Here is a 20,941-nt window from a genome sequence, read left to right on the forward strand (position 1 = left end):
ACTTCAGTAAGTTTTGCTTTTTTATTTTGTTTATAAATTCAGACCAATATCACTACCTCATTTATAGTTAAATGTTTTTTTAGACTCTAATATTTCATTTTGACATCTCATTAAAAGTGGGCTCAAACCCAGAAAATATGATCCTGTGTAGTGTATAATATATGGCATGGTCTATAATGTAATAAAATTTTGTTTCTTAATGATTCAGAATAATTTCTCAGATTTTTGAGTTTAGAAAAGTGGCTGAAAGTTAGCGTGGTAATTCATGTGGCTGAGTACAGCATTGTTAAATGTTTAAATGGGAAGTACTCTTGGGAAAAATGATTGGTGCTTAAAACTTGTACAGATTTGACAGCCTCTCTTCGCTTCATTTTTCATCCTAAAGAAGTCTGCAAATATTCTTCGCTCACATCATTATTGCACATCAGTGGTTCTAATTAGCTAAACAGGAGTTTGTCTCAGTCATTGATCATCATCAGCTCCTGGCAGTGTCTTTTTTTTTTTTTTTAAGGAACCTTTTTTTTTTTTTTTTAAGTCTTGTAAGTACATAGAAGTACATGTATTAATTGAATTGACCAGATTGGTTGGTGACATATTATAAACTTGAAACAATATTTAAAAATTTTATTTTTTCAAGTAGAAAATATTGTATTCCTGTTACAGCGCCATTTTTTCTTGGGAGTATTTTCCTGTTATGAAAATGTTAGACATCTCATACCACCAGGAGGAGCTGCTAGACAAATTGCCATATTTTGAGTTTTGATTATCTTTCAATTTCAAAATTATAACATATTAGTCAATTTTGGAGGTTTTTGGTTATAAGATATAGCATTCAGGTATATTTTTGAAGTTTTTATTTTATATGGCACTTTATGACACATTTTTTCAATATTATGTCACTCAGATTAATCTATTGGGAACTGTTATTGTTATTTTGGTGACTCTCACACTTTAGTGTGCATCAGAATCGCTTGAGATCTTGTGTTTTAGTCAGTTCTGGCTGCTAAAACAGAATCCTGGGTGGCTTAAATAACAAACATTTATTCTCATGGTTCCAGGAGCTGGCAAGTACAAAATTAAAATGCCAGCCAATGTGGTTTCTGGTGAGGGCTCTTTGCAGATGGCTGCCTTTTTGTCGTATCTTCATATGAGAGAGAGATCCTCTCTCTAGTGTCCCCTCTCATTAAGGTGCTATTCCCATTCATGAAGGAGTAATCTTCATGACCCTAATTGCCTTCACAGGCCCTACCTCCAAATACTATGACATTGGTTATTAGGGCCTCAATATATGAATTTTGAGGAGACACAAACCTTTAGTCCATAGCACCTTGTTAAACACAGATTGCTGGGCCCCCACTCAGAGTTCTTGATTCAGTGCATCTGGATTGGGCTGAAGAACATGCATTTCTAACCTAGGTGATGATGATGCTAGTGCTCTGGCAACCTAACCACTAGTTAGACTGTGAGTATGTGTACATACTTGTGTCATAGGAGATAATTAGCCTAGTATCAAGCTCATTTGGAAGCCGTAATAATGCTTTTGTTTGGGTTTGGTGGCACATAATCTAGTATTATCCGTATCTCATTTAAAAGGACCACCAGAATTCATTCGGACATTAGTGGGGATCTTAAGCTTATTATAGAAGAGGGGATTATAAAGACTAACTGTACAGTGTTTTTTAAAAACATTTAAGTTTAGGTGTACATGTGCAGGTTTGTAATATAGTTAAATGTTTTTTAGGTAAACTTTAAAGGTAAACTTGTGTCATGGGAGTTTGTTATACAAATTATTTTATCACCCAGGTATTAAGCCTAGTACCCATCAGTTATTTTTCCTGATCTTCTACCTCGTCCCACCCTGCACTCTCTGATAGGACCCAATGTGTGTTGTTCCCCTCTGTGCAGCCATGGGTTCTCATCATTTAGCTCCCGCTTATAGGCGAGAACATGTTGCACATGCAATATTTGATTTTTTCTACCTGCATTAGTTTTCTGAGGATAATAACCTTCAGCTCCTTCCATGTCCCTGCAAAGGACATGATCTTGTTCTTTTTTATGGCTTTGTAGTATTCCACAGTGTATATGTACCACATTTTCTTTATCCAGTCCATCATTGATGGGCATTTATGTGGATTCCATGTCTTTGCTATTGTAAATAGTGCTACAGTGAATATATGGGTGCATATGTCTTTATGTGGAATGATTTATATTCCTTTGTAACCTTATAAATGAAACTAACTCCTGGACAGTTAAAAATAGATTGATGGTATATCTGGAAAAGAACTTACAAAGGAACTATCTGACTGTAGTTAATGCTTTGACTTTCATGATCTGGGTCTTTGTCCCTGAGTAAACCCTATCATGCCCTAACTTTTGGGATCTGGTTATTTTCCTCCTAATGTATATACCTCTAATAGATTTAGTATTCTTTTGCAGTACTTCTGATTTTTATAATGGTAAGTTAAACATTCAAGTGATAATTTGAGATAATATATTAGTGACAAATTATAGGTAAAGTGCATATATTTTAACATAAAATAGTTGTATAAATCAATAAAAACACTAAAATATAAAATGGTAGATATATTGACAGGCAACGCCAAAACATAAAATAAAAAGGGGCAGAAATTCATCAATTTCTGAAAGTACATTATATTTTATTATTAATGTAAGAAACAAAAGAAGGCCTAGTTGTACATAATGGATTGCAATTATGTATTAAATGTGCTATTAATGTATAGTAAGTAGAAAACAAAATAATAAGGCAAGATAAAGTGCAAAGGGTAAAAATAAATCATTGTAATATACGTGTTTGCAAAATTTCCTATGTGGTTTATTCCAGTTCTCCACCTTTTGTGTGCCTGCATCCAAAGGGCTAAACTTGGCTTGAGAAAGACCCTGAACCATGATGACAATGATCTTGTATAAATTTATGACCACTAATTTTAAGTGGTCCTCAGTACTGCCTGGTCATCATCCTATTTTTTCCTGGCCCACTTACTATCTCAGTATCCTAGAATGTTTTGTTTCTCTGTTCTCAACTTCCAACACTTCTTTTCCCATTCTTATTTTCAGCTGTTGGATACCCTTGCTTTCGTATACCATTGAGAAAGTGGAAACTCTTAGAAGGGAGCTTTTATTCCTTCCCATAACTGTATCTACCAACATATCTGAATCTGTTCTCATATTCTCTCTTTTTATTTCTTGGAAGAACTGTTTATATTTACCTAAGGCCAAACAAACTGTATGTACGCTTCAAGCCTCAAGGAGTCAAAGATGTTGGACTGCAGTTCTCTTTTCTGTCCTGCATTATCAGTGTCTCTCACTGCCCTGGATCATTCCTGTCCGCATACACACAGGCTGTCTTATCTCCCATGTTTAAAACAAAAACAAAAACAAACTCTTGTGATCTCATATTTCCCTTGAACTATTTTGCCATTTCTCTGCTCCTTGCTGTGCAAAATTCCTCTGAAGAGTACTTTTCAGTATTTCTGTGTTTTTCTTTCTCACTTGAACTCACTCTAATTAGGCTTTGTAATCACCATCCTCCTAAAATAGTTCTCGTCAAGATATCACTACTGACCTTAATTGATATGATTAGGCTCTGTGTCTCCACCCAAATCTCATCTTCAGTTGTACTCCCTTAATTCCCAGTGTGTTATGGAAAGGACCTAGTGGGCAATAATTTGAACCATGGGGGCGGTTTCTCCTGTACTGTTCTCGTGGTAGTGAATATCATGGTATATGAAAGCAAGGGAGATCTGATGGTTTTATCCGGGGTTTCCGCTTTTGCATCTTCTTCATTTTCTCTTGCCGCTGCCATGTGTAAGAAGTACCTTTCACCTCCCGCCGTGATTCTGAGGCCTCCCCAGCCATGTCGAACTGTAAGTCCAAGTAAACCTCTTTTTCTTCCCAGTCTCGGGTATGTCTTTATCAGCAGTGTGAAAATAGACTAATACATTAATATTGCTAAATCCAGCAGTCATTCCTCAGTCTTTAGTGTGTTTGCAGCATTTGATATACTTGATCATTCCTTTCTACTAAATTCTATTCACTTAGCTCTTTCTCTTGATTCTCTTAAATTACTGGCTCATCCTTCTTAGTTTCATGTGATGTTTTTTCCTTACCTTACCAATCTATAAGTGTTGAAATGCTCCAGGACTGAATCCTCATACTTCTTTATGCAAAATCACTCCCTAGGCGAACTTATCTACCCTTATGGTCTTAAAAATACAGTAGTCTGCCGTATCCATGGGGGATATGTTCCAAGCCTCCCACCGGATACCTGAAACCTGGATAGCACTGAACCCTATGTACACTATGTTTTTTCCTACACAGTAATAGGCAGGTAGTGTTTATAGCATGGGTACTTTCCACAAAGAGATGATTCATGTCCTACGTGAGTTGGGAGTTGGACAGTGCAAGTTTTTTCATGCATTCAGAATAGCACTGCAATTTAAAGCTTATGGATTGTTTATTTCTGGAATTTATCATTTAATATTTTTGGATCACAGTTGACTGCTGGTAACTGAAGCCATGGAAAGTGAAACTGAGGGTAAGGGGGAACTACTGTATTTGGATGACTCCTAAAGTTGTATCTCCAGCCTTAACTTTTTTACTGATTCCAGACTTTTTAATCCAACTGCCTACTCCTCTTAGATGTTGATTCGGCATCCCAAACTTATTATGTCCACATTTGAAATCCTTGTGTCCACCAAACTTCTTCTCTGTGTCTCAGATAACGTCTACTCCATTCTTCCAGTTGTGTAGGCAAAAGCTTGGGAGACATTCCTGACTTTTCTATCAAGAAATCCTGTTAGCTCTACCTTAAAAATATCCAAAATTTAATCACTTCTCAATACCACTGCATCTGCCTATCTCGTACAATTCACCTTTCTTTTTTACCTGGCTGTTTCATTTGCTTTCTAACTTGTCTTTTTGCTTTCTCCCTTGACCCTTCAGGTCTGTCCTCAACCCACCAGCCATTGATACTCTTAGAATGTTGTATGTTATTTCTCTGCTCATTACCTTCCCATTTTACTTCAGATCCAAATTTCACAGGGCCTAGAAGGCCACATATTATTTTATCCCCAGTGATTTCTCTGTTCTTAGCTACCATTTCCTTATCTACTTTACTATAAATATATGTACTTCTGTGCTGTTATTTGAATATACCAATTGCTCTTGCTCTTGTGTCTTTGCTCTTGCTACTAGTTCCATGACTTGACTTGGAAAACTCTTCCCTAGGGTCTTCATGACTCTTCCTTCCTTTCTTCCTTTAGATCTCTCCTCAAATATAATATTACTTTTAAGGAGAGTTACATATTAACTATTCTATATAAAATAACAACAACCTTTGTTTCACTCTCAACTTCTCTAGGACTGGTAATTCCTTTCTTTGTTACCCTAATTTATTGTCCTTATTATACTGATAGCAATTTGACATACTATGTATTATTTATCTTCATTATCTATGTACTAAAATGTTAATTCCATGAAGGCAGCACCTTGGTTTATTTTGTTCCCTCCAATATCTCTAGTCCCTAGTCCAATGACTGTCATATAATAAATGTGCAATAAATACTTGAATGAGTGATGGACTAATGTATTAGATGTGGCTTTCTTTTATTTATTCTGGTAGGTATTCCTTCAATCTGAGAACTTTATTTAATTCTAAAATATTCTCAGCAGTTACCGCCTGAAATATTGCTTTATTTTTCATCCCATAGTTATTACTTCTGGAATGTTGTAGGCATATGTTAGAGTTTCCCAAAGAAACTTGTCTCAACTGTGTTTTCATGTTTTTAATCTCACTATTTTCCTGTGTAGTGTTCTGGATGAATCCCTCATTACTATCCCTCATTTCACTAATCTCTTTTTGTGTCTAGTTTTGAGCTTAGTCCATTTAGTTGTTTTTTACTTCAGTGATTATAATTTTTTATCTTCAAGATTTTAATAGCTTCTTTACATCTACCTGATTGTGTTTCATCTCTCATCTTTACTTTTAACGTTAGTTATTCTTTTGTCTTTACGGGCCTTTAACTTACTTATTTTAGTCTTTCTCATTGTATTTGGTTATTTTTATTTTTTCTAGAGGATTCCGTCTTTTGACTTGAACTAGTATGTCAGTGTATGTGGGTTCATGTATTTTGAATTTTTTTGTTTGGGGTCATATCTCAAGACGGAAGATTGCTGTTACTGTTACTGTTTACTTCCTCCTCTTTCGCCACCACCACGTCCTTATCTGATGCCTATCTTTTTTTCTAGAAATTTTATAGTTGCCTTTAAATTGTCAATCTCATCCAAGTCTCTTTCCTGAAATAAGTTTTATAGAGGTTTTGCTATACCTAGCCTCAGCTGCAGGGTGTTTTGGCTCAATTCTTGATTGGGGAGCTACATCTATAAACTTTTGCCTTTCTAGACTCTAATATAAGCCTTGGTTGTAGGCAAGGATGGGCGGAAGCGTTTTTCCAGCTTCATTTCATGAGTTAGCATTCCCATCCCACACAATGAGCCTGGTTGTGCTTCTGCATACTGGGTAAGGCACTCGTATTCCCTATTAACCCCAGAAGTCAAGCTCCTTTCCACCTCAGCCTCCATCTGGCTGTGGGGGAACAGCAAACAGTAGCTTCATCCCCATTTATAGTTTTTTATTTTTGTTTAATTTGTGATTCTCAGAGATATAGATTTGTCTGTTTAATTTTTTATGTTTTTCTATGAATACCATATATTTTATTTGTGACCTTTTTAAAAAATGTAAGTCAGTGTCCAATAAATTTCCCCTTATTTATAATATAAATTGACTGGTGTCAGCCTGATTATACAATCTCTTCAGACCTTTGTTCCTTCCTTTCCCTTTTCCTCCTTTTCTTTATAAACCTATATTTGTTTAAAAGCTATATTTGTTTTAGAAGATAGTCATTCTTTACAAGTATTGTGATTTTCTGTTTCCCAGAGAACTATGCTTTGATTGTACAACTACCACTTAGTTTGGTTAATAGTATTCTCAGAGACTAGAAATGTATAGGAAGGTGTCAGAAATAAAAATATTCTAGTTATAGGGTATCGACTATAAGTAAATCTCTGTCACTCTCTCTTTTGAGACTGTTACTTAAAAAATGGTAAATTTTATCCTTAATATAATTGTGTATATGAAAGCTTAAATTAACAAGAACACGTTTACTTAATTTTAATTATTTTCAAAGCTATGACATTATGGTTATTGCAATCAAGGTTAAACCATGTTTTATGTAATTTTTATCATACACCTAAATCTGGAAATGAAACTGTTCTTTTAATATGAAGTTGTCTTAGTTTTCAGCAGTTGTAAGTTGCTGTCTCTTGCCATATGGTTTCTGATTAATTCCGAAAGAGCTGTCAACTCAAGATGCTTTAATTTTCTATATTTTAAAGTGATATTAATATTTGGGATATGAAAATTTAAAGTATTAGCTACCAATTATGACTAATAAACTATACTTTTTTGTATCTAGAGAAAAACAGAAATCTGAAGCTAAAGACAGAAAAGTTCTAGAAATTCTGCAAGTCAAGGATGCCAAAATACAAGAATTTGAACAGGTTGGTGTTACAATAAAAATATTTAAAATTAACTATATTTGTTTTGGGTAGTAGATCTTCAAAATTATTTTTATTTTTTTGCAATAGTGTTTATTGAGAATATCAGGGTCCTTATGTTAAAGCATTACTATTTCGAAGTCACTAGTAAGATTATTCATCATTAATACTTTGCTTGTACCCTTTTGTTTTCTGAATTAATAGGCTATAACTCTTTATCTAATGTTACAGTTTTATAATAGTATCTAGCTATTATTCTTTATTTTGTTGAATTTTGCCATTATTAGCAGTTATCATTTACTTCTAAAACTTGTAAATTTTCAGATGGTTTTATTTGTAGAAAAGATAAAAATTGGGATCATATTTACACTTAAAACTTGTATTTTTATATTAGTACTATATTAGGCTGTTCTTCCACTGTTACAAATAAATACTTGAAACTGGGTGATTAATAAGAAAGAGGTTTCATTGGCTTATGGTTCTGCAGACAGTACAGGATGCATAGCAACATCTGCTTCTGGGGAGGCCTCAAGGAGCTTTACTCATGTCAGAAGGCAAAGCATGTGACACTTCACGTGGTTATAGCAGGAGCAAGAGAGAGAGACAGGGCATGGTGAGGGAGGTGCCACACACTTTTTTAAAAAAAATTGTTTTATATATATATATTTTTTATTATACTTTAAGTTCTAGGGTACATGTGCACAATGTGCAGGTTTGTTACATACGTATACTTGTGCCATAGTGTGGCGATTCCTGAGGGATCTAGAACTAGAATAACCATTTGACCCAGCATCCCATTACTGGGTATATGCCACACACTTAAACAACGAGAGCTCATGAAAACTCACTCCCTATGCAAAATCAGCATCAAGCCATGAGGGATCCACCCTCGTGACCCAAACACCCCTCACCAGCCCCCACTTTCAGCTTTGGGGATTACAATTCAATGTGAGATTTGGGCAGGGACAGATATTCAAACTATATCAAGTACAGTCCTGTCTTTTATGTATAATCAGCAAATTATACAATTACATATAATTATATGTATATGTAATATGTAAAATTATGTGTGATTATATAATCAGTATATAATCACTGCAAAAGTGCACGTGCTCATGCTTCCTAGAACAATTTTCAAGATACAAACATCTCAAAAAAGAAGTGAAAGAAATTTAAGAGTGGCTAATATCGTTATATAATATTTAAATTCATTTTATACTCAAGCTCATTATGGAGTAAATAAATTATAATTTTTCTTAGGAGGTACCTTTTTGGCAACCATGTTCTTTTGACTTTTGAATTTATTTTCCTTTCTAACCAATTAAAGCTTCATGAGAACTTTGATCTAGGATCAGTTATTGTTACAAAGTTGTTTTATGAAAAGACTAAAAGTTCCGTTCCCTACACTTCTATCTGTTCTTTCTAAAAAGGAATGTTGTTTCCAATAAACATATAAATTTGAAATTTATACCTTTTCCAAAGTTGAGTTTTTCTTATAGAAAATGTCATAATTGGTACTATAAGGATAAAATGTTAAGAGTAACATTTTAGTAAATTTGTTCTGGAAAGAAACAGTTGTATTTACCACACAAGTGTCAAACAACATTAAAATGTGCTCTAAAATAGGTAAATGTTGTCATGTGCCTGGTGTATTAATTGGATTAGGCTAAGCTGCTTAACAAGTACAACCCTATGACCCAGACATGGCAGACATCATTTGTATTTACATTTTACTGGAAAAAGATTTGGCCACACCAAGATTCAGGCGATTTGAGAAAATGTAGGTACAAGTTTAGCAGTCTCTTCCTCAATTACACCTCTATTCTGTTAGAGAAGGAAAATCTTTAGTATCCTTAGGCATCAAGTTTGCAATGCTTTAGTGAATGCTCTTCGGTTTACCAGCTTTGGATAACCATAGCACACCCTTAGAAAACGTTGCCTTTTGTAAATGAAAATATATTTTCCCCTTTTCTTTGCTAAATTCTTTGTCTACTTCTGCATCCTTGAGTAGGGATTATTTCATCATTTATCTTTTGAGTGGAATCACATAGCTTATATATAACATATTAAACTCTCATAATAGAAATTATTTGCTTTGTAGGGACCCAGATTTCTTAGGATTAATCATTTCATTTTTGTGCAATGATGATTATAACTTTCTACAAGGTGTATTTTCAGTTTGGTTCAACAAAATATTGTATTAAATGTATATATTATCCTGTGATGGTGTTGTAGAATGTTCAGAGTTACATTTCTTGCCTTTAATGCTTTTTAAATCTCTTTGATGATTAGGTGAGTATAGAAGTAAGGTGGAAATTGCCATATTCTCCTACACTACTTTGTAGTTTCTATGATGACAGAGTCTATTTCTCTCTCATCCACTCTTTAGTCTCATACAGATGACTGTATACCCAGTATCTAATTATTAATAGTTATTTCATAGTCAGGTCCACTGACATGGACCTGAATTATTAGGCTGGCAGGAATTAAAGGTATGTAAATGGAACCATAAGGACTTGATAGTAATTTTGAAAATGACTCTTAGGTTTTCAGCTTGGAGAAACCAGGAGAACAGTGGCATTGTTATCAAAAATAGGCTTATTTTCAGGAAATATAAATTGTTTTGAAGGTAAGGTTTTGAGCTTCTCTTAGAAAGTTTGTGTTTGAGATGCTGATAGGAATTCCATTTAGAGATTTTTAGCAAACTGTTGGAAGCATGAATCTGATACTTGGGAGGGAGTTTTGACTTGGAGAGGTGGGTATTTAATAGTTTAGTTAGAGGGAAGACTTAAAGCAGGGAGAATTTTGAGAACAAGATATTTACTGATACTTTTAATGAGGAAGGAAAAATTTTAGTGAAAGAGGTGAAAAGATTTTATAGAAGTAAGGAGAGAGTACAATGCAGTATCTCATGAATTGAGAAAAGAGTTTCAAGAAGCAAAAGATTGTCATTGTTGTAAAATGCTACAAAAAATGGAGTGGGTTTTTGAAAAAGACATTACATTTAGCAGTCATGAAGTTTTAAAATGAATTTTAGAAAGCAATACAAGAGGGATGGCATATGAAATTTCAAGAGATCATTGAATTCTGACAAAGTAATGGAAAGGAATGAAGAAATGTGACATTACGGGGTGGGGAGATAGAGGGATGGAGTGATTGATTGACTGATTTATTTTAAGTGATAGCTCACGCAGTCGTGGGCTGGCAAGTAACTCTGCAGGGCAGCCCGACAGAATGGAGACCTAGGGAACAGTTTATGTTACATTGCAAATCCTAAGGTAGCCTGGAGGTAGAATTTCTTCCTCCTCTGGGGATCATAGTATTTTCTTGGGGCCTTCAACTGATTGGATGAGGCCAGCCCACATTATGAAGGGTAATCTGCTTTTCTCAAAGTCCATTAATTTAAATGTTAACCACATCTAAAGAATACTTTCACAATAACATCTAGACTGGTGTTAGATAAGAACGTGTGTACCATGGTTAGTGTAGCCAAACTGACATATAAAATTAACCAAATGGGTAAAAATAGCTGGGGTAAATAGGTTTTATGTTTATCTGGCTAGAGATTAGGCTGTCTCCACTGTACGCCGTGGTATGAGTTAGAGGCAAAACTCTGGTATCCGTGTCTTTTATTTGAATTTTTGTAGATATTTTACAAATATCCTTGATGTGCATAATTCAGTTTTCTTAAGAAGAAAAACCTTAGACAAATTAAATTCAATGGAGTTTAATTAAGCAGAAAAAACATTCATGAATAGGGTAACACTCAGGACCAAAAGTGGTTCAGAGAGCTCTGCTCCGCAGTGTGGGCTGGGACTGTGTACAGCCAGACAATGGAAGTGACACACAGAAATAGCCAGATTGGTTACAGTTTGGTGTTTGCCTTCTTTGGACATGTTTTGGCAATTTGCACTTGTGATTGGCTGAATGCTTGGCTGCTGTGATTGGCTGAGACTCGGCTACTATACAGAAATATACTCTCAAGTAGGGTTGTGTTTACATATTGTTAGGTTACATACAGTTACCTACAGAGGCAATTTAATTTAATAGTTGCTATTTAAACTGCTTTGTTTGGTCAAACCTATTAATTATACAATAGCCCCATTGATGTGGTGGTGGGGTGTTGGGGGAGGAGAGGAAGCGGTCTGTAGTGTTATGTTTGGGTTTCAGTCTTGGTGAGCTGTGCTTCTGGACTGTGACCTTCAAAAGTGCTTCTTAGTTTTTTGTTTGTTTGTTTCCCCCCTCCCCTTACCCCCTTAGGAGAGACAGGAAGTCTAGAAGGTGCTAGAGTTGGGTATTTCCCTTCTCCAAGTTGGTTAGTTAGGCTCAGGTAAAACCCCATGAGTCTGGGCTCTGGTAAAATAGTTTTTCTTGATGGCAGGCCTTGGTAAGAAGAAAAGAATACTCTGAGTGTGTTTAAAGATGGTTACTTTCTCCCTCCACTTACTGGAAACAGGCAGGAATTATTGTGTGATCTTCCCTGTGACAACATGACAGGGGTCCAGTAGGTTAAACTTAGGAAAATGTGTCACCTCTTACTGTTTTTTGGTTCCTCTGAGTGCTGTTTGCCCCCTTCCCCGGACCATGACTGGGCCATCCTTGAGTTTTAAACTCTCAGACTTGTCCATATTGATCTTCCAATAATTCATTAATTACAGAATAAGTTTTTCCACCCTGGTGCTGGCTCCTGTGGAAGTTTTTTCTCCTGGGCGTCTGTTCCATTAAGTTGTTATTCTATTTTCCTGTCTGTCTCTTCAATTTTGGGAGCATTGGTTTGCTGGATAGTCTCAATTCTCTGATGGATCTGAAAAGAGTTGTTAATTTTCAGTTTGTTCAGCTTTTTTTCTTATTGTGTAAATGAGAAAGATGACTGCCAAGTTCCTTACATGCCGGACTGGAAACCAGAAACCCCGTCCATTGAATTGTTGTTGTTCCACCGAAAAATATTAAATAGCTCCTAATTTTCAAGATTTATAGCTATGAGATAGAGTAAGAATTAGAATGACAAATCCTTTAGCTTATTTAACTGTTACTTCTGTAGCTAGTGAAATTACTAGAAAGTTATACACACACACACAGTTTTTTTTTAGCTGGTTGCAGAAAAACTTTCATAGAGTGCAATCTAATAATTATTAGTATAAAGAATTGCCTTTTTTTGGGTAAAACTATGTTTTAGCTTTGTCACTGTTATAAAATAATGTAATACATTTCCCTTCTAGTATTGTGCTTTGATAGCATGACTTATGATAACCTAGTATATTGTATTTAATTAGATGATAATTGCTCTTTAACATTGTATTTCATTTTTTCCTTACCTTTTAGGAAGCTCAGAAGTTTTGTTTCATAATTGCAATTACTTCTTTTATCCCTTCCTTTTTCTCCACTTATCATTGCTTTAGTTATTGTGGTTTAATTACTGCTTTGTTTTTTGTTAAAAGTTTCATGTCCATTTTGAAAACAGGTCAGTATAAATAATAAATTAACTGTGCTCGAGTATTGCCTAATAGAGTTTGGGCCTTATGCCCCTTCCCCACCCCCACCCATTTTTATCCCTGCTTCGTACTCACTATTATTCTCTTGTTACTCAGTAGACTTCTGTTGACCATTATTTGAATTATTCATTCATTTCATGGCTTATCTGTAATAAATTATTCGTTCCAGACATTCTCTCTCTTGTCATCCCTTATTGCTTTATGGTTCCTCTGAATTCTGTTTGCTGTTTTAATATTAACTCAAGCCAGGCTATTAAGAATTTACCTGCCTCTATTCAGAAAGGTTTGTTGAAAAATATTAATAAAGCTTAATTTTAAAATGAACTTTAACTGTATATGTCTGTGCTTTCATTATTAATAGAGGGTATATTTTATTAGGAAAATATGTTGATTTATACAAACTTTTACACTTTTAGAGTTTAATTATCAGTGCTCTTGTGTTGGGAGAGCATCTTTGTCTAACTTATTTTCTTTAATGATTTTGTGATATAAGAAACTATATTATGCAATTTAATATTAAACTAATTATCGGAATATAGTAATTTTGGTTAACCAATTTTTTTATCTCATTATGCTTTTTAATTTACAGATTGAGTCTGTGTTTGTCCTTTTGAATTACTATTATAAGTTCACTCAAATGCCAAAATCTAAATTATTAAATAATTCTCATCAAAGGACTCTCTATTGCTATCATTTATATTGTCAGTGCCTGTTAAGTTTAGTTTACTTTAATGGGAAAACTTTTTTAAAACTTGTCATTTGGTTCTTCCTAGAGATAGACATGATATGCTCAAATTTTGTGATTTCTCCTTCAAAAGATAGGCTTATGGGTATTTTACAAACAGTTTTAATGCTTATATTATTGAATTTATTATTTAGTGTCAATCTCATCTGTAAACACTTAACAGTCTAGTTTAGGAGATATTATGAGTAGATAGATTATTAGCAACACTAGGTAGTTTGTTGTGTATCAAATGTATAATATAGATAATACAAAAATTTAGAAATAGCAAGAATTACAAAATACTGGGATAGTAAGTGAAGCTTTTATTGAGGAGGTGGAAGTTGAGTCTTAAAGGGGCATGAGACTTAGCTGAGAATAGAAAAATTGATTGTAAATTGTGGAGGAGCCATTTTTATGCATCTATTTTTATGTTATTTGATTGATGTCAGGCACATTTTGATATGGCCTAATTAAAATAGAAAAGTTAAAAACTGAGATGCTATTTGTACTTACTGGATTAAAAAAAATTTCCAACCCTGAGAGTTAAGTGTTGGTGGGGAGGTAGAATAATGAAAACTCTTGAAATGCAAATAGTCTTTGACTTAGCAATTTCACCTCTAAGTGGATATAATCCAGAGAAGTGTTCTTCAAACTTTTGTTAGTATGATCCCCACACTGAAGTACATTTTACTTCATGACCCATTATACACACATGAAATAAAAGTTTTGTATAATAAGTTATTTTTACTACATATAATTAAGGTAAACATATGAAAATGTTTATATCAAATGTGAATTTACTAATATTTAAATACAATAAAAATCTTAAACATGATAAAAATTTAGAAAATAATTTATGAAGCATGTCTGTTTTGTAAGTTTATTCCTATAACCGTAGTTTCATTGCTAAGAATGTGTGCCTATTACCTTGACATATTCTATTGTATTATAATCCGTTTAAAAAAATGCCACTTATTGTAACGAAATCGATTTAATGACCCATTACTAGATTGCAGTCTGTAGTTTGAAAAACACTGCTTGAGAGAAATTCTTGGTCATGAATATTTGCAGTCATGCTGAAGACTGTTCATAGCAGTATTGTTTATATACCCCTTTACCTCAAATGGGAAACAGCTGAAATACACACTGATAAAAGATGGATAAATATAGCATAGTTATCTGATGGACTAATACTGTACATCAAGGAATTGATCTACAGTTACATTCATTATCATGAATAAATTTTGGAACATATGTTCAGCAAAAATAGCAAGCTACATAATATGTGTAATATGATTTAAGTTCAGAAGTAAGCAAAACTATACAGCATATTAAATAGGGACGTATATCTGTCTTTGAACTATAAAGAAAAGCAAGGCAAAGATAAGAATCAGGGTTTCAGGATAATGCTTACCCTTGGAGGGAATAGGAGGTACTAGAGGATAAAGGGTCATATATGAGATATCAAAGATAATGGTACAGTTGTGTTTCCTAGCTGAATGTTGGTACATACAGGGCCACTCCTTTTACTTATTTTTTTTAAAAATTATTTACACATTGATCACAGATTATTTTTGTATGTATTCAGTGTCTAAATTATTTTTTAACTATAAAATAAAATCAATAATTAATATTACACTTTTAAAAATTAGAGTATTGGGGTTGGGCACGGTGGCTCACACCTGTAATCTCAGCGGGGCCGAGCTGGGAAGATTGGTTGAGTCCAGGAGTTTGAGAAGGTAACATAGTGAGACCTCATTTCTACGAAGAAAATTAAAAATTAGCTGGATTGGTGGCACATACCTATGGTCCTTGCTACTTGGGAAGCTGAGGTGGGAGGATCCCTTGAGTCCAGGAGTTCGAGGCTGCAGTGAGCCATGATTGTGCCACTGCACTCCAGAGTGCGTGACATGACAGAGCGAGACCCTGTCTCTCAAAAAAAACTAAATAAAATAGAATATTGGATATGTTTTCACTTTATTCCTAAAAATCCACTTTTCATCATAATCCTGGATCTTCCTCTCATTTTCAGTTTATTCCCAAGTCCTTTGGAGACAATTTGATAAGGAGGAAATATGAGAGTATAAAATAAATTGATATTTAGGGATCAGCACCAATGATCAGAAATGGAATAAAGGTCAACTGAGCGTATTATTTAAAAAAAAAGGTGTTTCTATCCTGATGGTTCTCTTTCTTGGTTGACAGACAGAAGATGTTATTGAGTCTGACTTGGAGGCTTCCAGTAATTGTGTCAGGCTAGATACTATGTGTTTAATAAATACTAGTTGAAAGAATGGATGGATTGATAAAAGTTGAAGTTTAGGAAAGAGATAGTATCAGGATATGGATTTCATTTTTAGCAAGTTAGTTTGAGGTAGTAGACAATCCAAAAGGGGAGGTCTTGCATAGCTGGAAATATGAGATTGGTGATTGGGAAGGTGAGGGCTGGATTATAGATTAGATAGTCTTTCAGACAGAGGAAAGATAAGCAGCCAAGAGAGGCGCTACATTTTCTGAGAGAAAAGATGTACAGAGAAACGAGGAAAGCTAAAAATTGAGTCTGGGGTACATCTACCTCGTAGGTATAATTTAGGTATCTCACAGGTGAGAAGAATGTTCGGTTAAAAATTTTGGCATCCTTAACATTCTAAATATTCTGTCTACAGAGCAAGATATTATTAGTACTAAAACAAACTTGCCATTTTAAAAATTTTAAAGTGATTTATGCTTTTACAAAATCATAGTTTTTCAGAAAAATTCCTTCTAAATGACATTCAAATAAAAGAATAAGGAATTATGTTAGCTATAAATATATTTTCTTTAATTAGAATGGTTTGTAAAATCTTGTTTTTCTCTTGTTACACACCTAAATTCTGAAAATTTGCTTTCTGAGTGTGATTTAATATTTAGTGTCCAGTTTTTATGTGTTCTTCAACATAAATAGGCCCTGTACTTGCACATTTTAGTTAAAAATTCATGGGCATGTTACAGGAGATGAGAATTGTGGTGACAGACATTATTATGAAAGCTAGTTAATCATAACATTAGCAAATCAAAATGTAAAACCTTTAAAATAAAATATTGTTTTTTTTTTTAGAAATAAAAGCTCACCAGTAATTTAAATTTTTTCCACAGAGAGAATCAGTACTGAAACAGGAAATAAATGACCTTGTAAAACGGAAAATTGCAGTAGATGAAGAAAATACTTTCTTAAGGAAAGAATTCAGTGACTTGGAGAAGAAATTTAAAGATAAAAGTCAAGAAATTAAGGTGTGTTGACTTGTACATAGTTTTGTGGGACTGTTGCTTTGAAGTTCTGCTTTAAGCTTTGTTAGCCTTTGTGGCACAGAAAGTGACAGGTTCGGAGGAAAAATTGCCTTAGGCCCTCCTGTACCATACAGTTTTCTCACATGCAAAAACTCTGATAAGGATGCTTTAAAGCCAGAACTCCAAGCTTTATAACTTTTAGATAAATAGTTAATGATGGAAATGGAGCTAAGAAAGTAGGAGTGTGAATATGTGGCTTCTTGTAATTAGATTCTGATGGGACTGGCATTATTAATTGATAAAACCCAGGTCTGGGAGGATATGTCTGTATGGGTCTCAAAAATAGCTGGGGACAGCATCAAAGGCAGCTTGATCAATTAATGGGCTCTTTGCAAATGTGTACTCATCAAAGCTGTCATCCAGTGAAAAAATATGACCCATCCACCTGCATGAAAAGAGGCCAATAAAAGTACACAGGTGACCTTGGCTATCAAATATAGAAGAATCTTCTGTGAGGGTAAAACTGCACAGTTTGTATTTGCTGATTAGTTCTCACCATTTTTTGGGTTTTTTGTTTTGTTTTGTTTTGTTTATTTGCCCTTGTGGTACTGTTCTACAGGACACTAAGGAGTGTGTACAGAACAAAGAAGAGCAAAACAGACTAGTTATAAAAAATCTGGAGGAGGAAAACAAGAAATTAAGTACCTGCTGCACTGACCTGCTAAATGACCTGGAGAAACTGAGGAAGCAGGAAGCACATTTGAGAAAAGAAAAATATAGCACTGACGCAAAAATAAAGGTATACAATAGGAATGGAATCCATACTCCTCTTTTGGATCTAACTTCTTCTAGGAAGTTTAATGCATGTTATTTTCTTTAATAAGTTATATATTCATATTCACCAGTGGGGACTAGCATTAATTTATATTCTTTCACTTAAGACCCATAGCTTTTTAAAAATTGATGTTGCAAAGCAGGAAACTGACTTCAAATGGTTATCCTAAAATGTAATCATTAAAAAATAAAGGCTATTGCATTTTGAAATAAAATGTGTTTTCAAATAACATATTTAGAATCATCAGTTTTAACTTTTGCACTCAAGGCTTAAGCTTACAAAGATAGCTATAATTTATTGCAATATAGTTTTTAAGACTATTTTCTAGATCCTTTAAAATATGAAGTGTAAAAAATACTAAGCAGTTAAACAATACAAATATGTGGTTCTATGGTGGTGCTTTCTTTGACTTTAAAGGGCCTTATTTATGGGAAAATTTTATTTTTATAGAAGATAAAAGTTACAATCAATCTTTATAATCATATACCCTTTTTTAAAGGCTAACCAAGTGAGGCAGTGGTTTCTTACAATTTTATTAGTATTTTTCAAAATAATACTTTTTTATGGCATTCTCTTTGTCTTTAGAGGTTTTTGCTAATTTCTTTTCTTATTAAATTATATATTTTTTTAACTATAGATTTTGTCGAAAAGGGCAGACACAGATTTTAGTACTAGTAAATATGGTGGTCTCTCCATGTATATGCCCCTAAAAAGAAACACACACACACACACACACACACACACACACGCACACACACGGCTATTCAACAGTTATAAGCAGTTGACCACATGTATCTGCAGGTTCTGCATCAGTGGATCAAGCTATTCAGAAAAAAAAAAAAACAACACAATTAAAAGTAACAATACAATAATAAAAGCAATACAAGTAAAAGATGCAGTATAACAACTGTTTACATTGTATTCAGTATTTTAAGTAATCTAGACATGATTTAAAGTATATGGGAACGGGTGTAGGGTATTCGCAAATACTATGCCATTTTATATAAGAGACTTAAAGCATCCATGGATTTTGGTATCTGGAGAGCCCTGGATTCAATCCTCCAGGAATACTGAGGGACAATGGTAATATGTATGGATGTATGAGTGCGTATATGCATGTGTGCAAGAATATTTAAGTTAGAGGAGAAGGATATATCTTTCTCGATGTATAAACCTGTTGTAGATTATTTATGGAAATATTTCTATTAGTGCACAATCATGGGGTGACTGAGCCATTGAGAGAACTGAATTCTGGTGGATTTATTTTCTTAATTTTTTTTTTTTTTTTTTTGAGACGGAGTCTTGCTCTGTCACCCAGGCTGGAGTGCAGTGGCGCAATCTTGGCTCACTGCAAGCTCCGCCTCGGGTTCACGCCATTCTTCTGCCTCAGCCTCTCCGAGTAGCTGGGACTACAGGCGCCCGCCACAACGCCCGGCTAATTTTTTTGTATTTTTAGTAGAGACGGGGTTTCACCGTGGTCTCGATCTCCTGACCTCGTGATCCGCCCGCCTCGGCCTCCCAAAGTGCTGGGATTACAAGGGTGAGCCACCGCACCCGGCCTATTTTCTTAATTTTTATATCAGTTTCTGCTTCTGTGCAAGCGTTAAACAAATTGGAAGTGTGATAAGGGTAAATCAGTACTTGTGTTAATTCACAGCTACGTGATTATTTGGTGATAATTTTTATTTCCTTATTTATTCTATTTGAATAATCAGTTCTGGAATTTGCTATGACTTGTAGTTGTGTTACATTTTTTTCTCGTGGGGTTATTGTCTTTTTCTTATTGCTTTTTGGGCATTCATTATTTATTTTGGATACTAATACTTTGTATCTTATAAATACCTTCTGTTCTACAAACCTTGAATAAAGAAAACTGGAATTTCAAAAGTTTGTGAATTTTGGTAGTCATTTTATTATTTTCTTCTCAAATGTTTAAAGGTTTTATATGACAAAGTTTTCCCCACCCTAAAGTCTTGAATCTATTTATAATTTATTTTTGGATGTGATGGTCCACATCATTTACTCAATACCCACGGAAGCAGCAAGATTGTTCACTGATCTTCACCCAGCTTTCTCCCATGAAGCATGGTCGTAAAAGAGTTCTCATAGCTACCTTCCTGGAAAGTAGATCTTATGACCCTCATTCAGAGAGGTTCTGTCTTGTACCTAGAGTCCAAGAAGAATCTCAACAAACAGTCCTTTCTAATAAGTTTATTTTACCACAGGATCATATGCCTTTGTCCTCCAGTCACAGTTTTGCATGACTGTCTATAAAAATAGAGTTTTCCCTGGGTCTTCGGGTCTTCATTTCCGACATCTACTGTGTCATGTAAAACTTTGGTTAAATAAATGTTATATTTTTCTCTAAGTAATTTGTCTGTTATTACCAGGATGTCAGCCATGAACCTTGCCATGGGTAAGGAAAAGATACTACTTTTTGTTTCCTACATGTACATATATTTTCATTTCTCTTGGGTATATACTTAGGAGTGAGATTATTGGGTCATATGGTAACTGTTTTTAAGCTTTTGAGGAACTGCCAGACTATTTTCCAAAGCAGCTGCGCCAGTTTACATTCAGACACTGAGGGTTTTGATTTTTCGATGTTCTCGTCAACACTTGTAATTGTTTGCCCTTTTTGTTAAAGCCACCTCAGGAATGTGAAGTGATATCTCATTATGGTTTTTTGTTTGTTCGTTTGTTTGAGACAGAGTCTTGCTCTGTTGCTCAGGCTGGAATACAGTGGCGTGATCTCGGCTCACTGCAACCTCTGCCTTCCTGGGTTCAAGCTATTCTCCTCCCGAGAAGAGACAAATTACTACAGGCGCGTGCCACCACATGCAGATAATTTGTGTGTTTTTAGTAGAGATGGGGTTTTGCCATGTTGGCCAGGCAGGTCTCGAATCATTGTGGTTTTGATTTGCGTTTTCCTGATGGCAAATGATGGTGAGCATCTTTTCATGTATTACTATCTTTGGAGAAATGTCTATTCAGATCTTTTGTGTACATACTGGATCCACGTTCTTTATCAGGATATATACATTGAAA

The 20,941-nt window shown here is 34.5% G+C and overlaps 1 protein-coding gene across 4 annotated transcripts in view; it reads left to right on the plus strand.

Annotated features, from left to right (window-relative positions):
- The window catches only part of CNTLN (centlein), a 369,700-nt gene that overhangs the window by 88,535 nt on the left and 260,224 nt on the right, over positions 1 to 20,941 (plus strand). For all 4 annotated transcript variants that reach the window (XM_030817536.1, XM_030817587.1, XM_030817638.1 and 1 more), the window contains exons 3-5: positions 7,494 to 7,578; positions 16,927 to 17,061; positions 17,678 to 17,857. In XM_030817536.1, the coding sequence (XP_030673396.1) occupies positions 7,494 to 7,578; positions 16,927 to 17,061; positions 17,678 to 17,857 (400 nt within the window). The remainder of the gene's footprint in view (positions 1 to 7,493; positions 7,579 to 16,926; positions 17,062 to 17,677; positions 17,858 to 20,941) is intronic.

Source organism: Nomascus leucogenys, chromosome 1a (genome assembly GCF_006542625.1).
Source record: "Nomascus leucogenys isolate Asia chromosome 1a, Asia_NLE_v1, whole genome shotgun sequence".
In the NCBI taxonomy this organism is placed as follows: Eukaryota; Metazoa; Chordata; class Mammalia; order Primates; family Hylobatidae; genus Nomascus; species Nomascus leucogenys.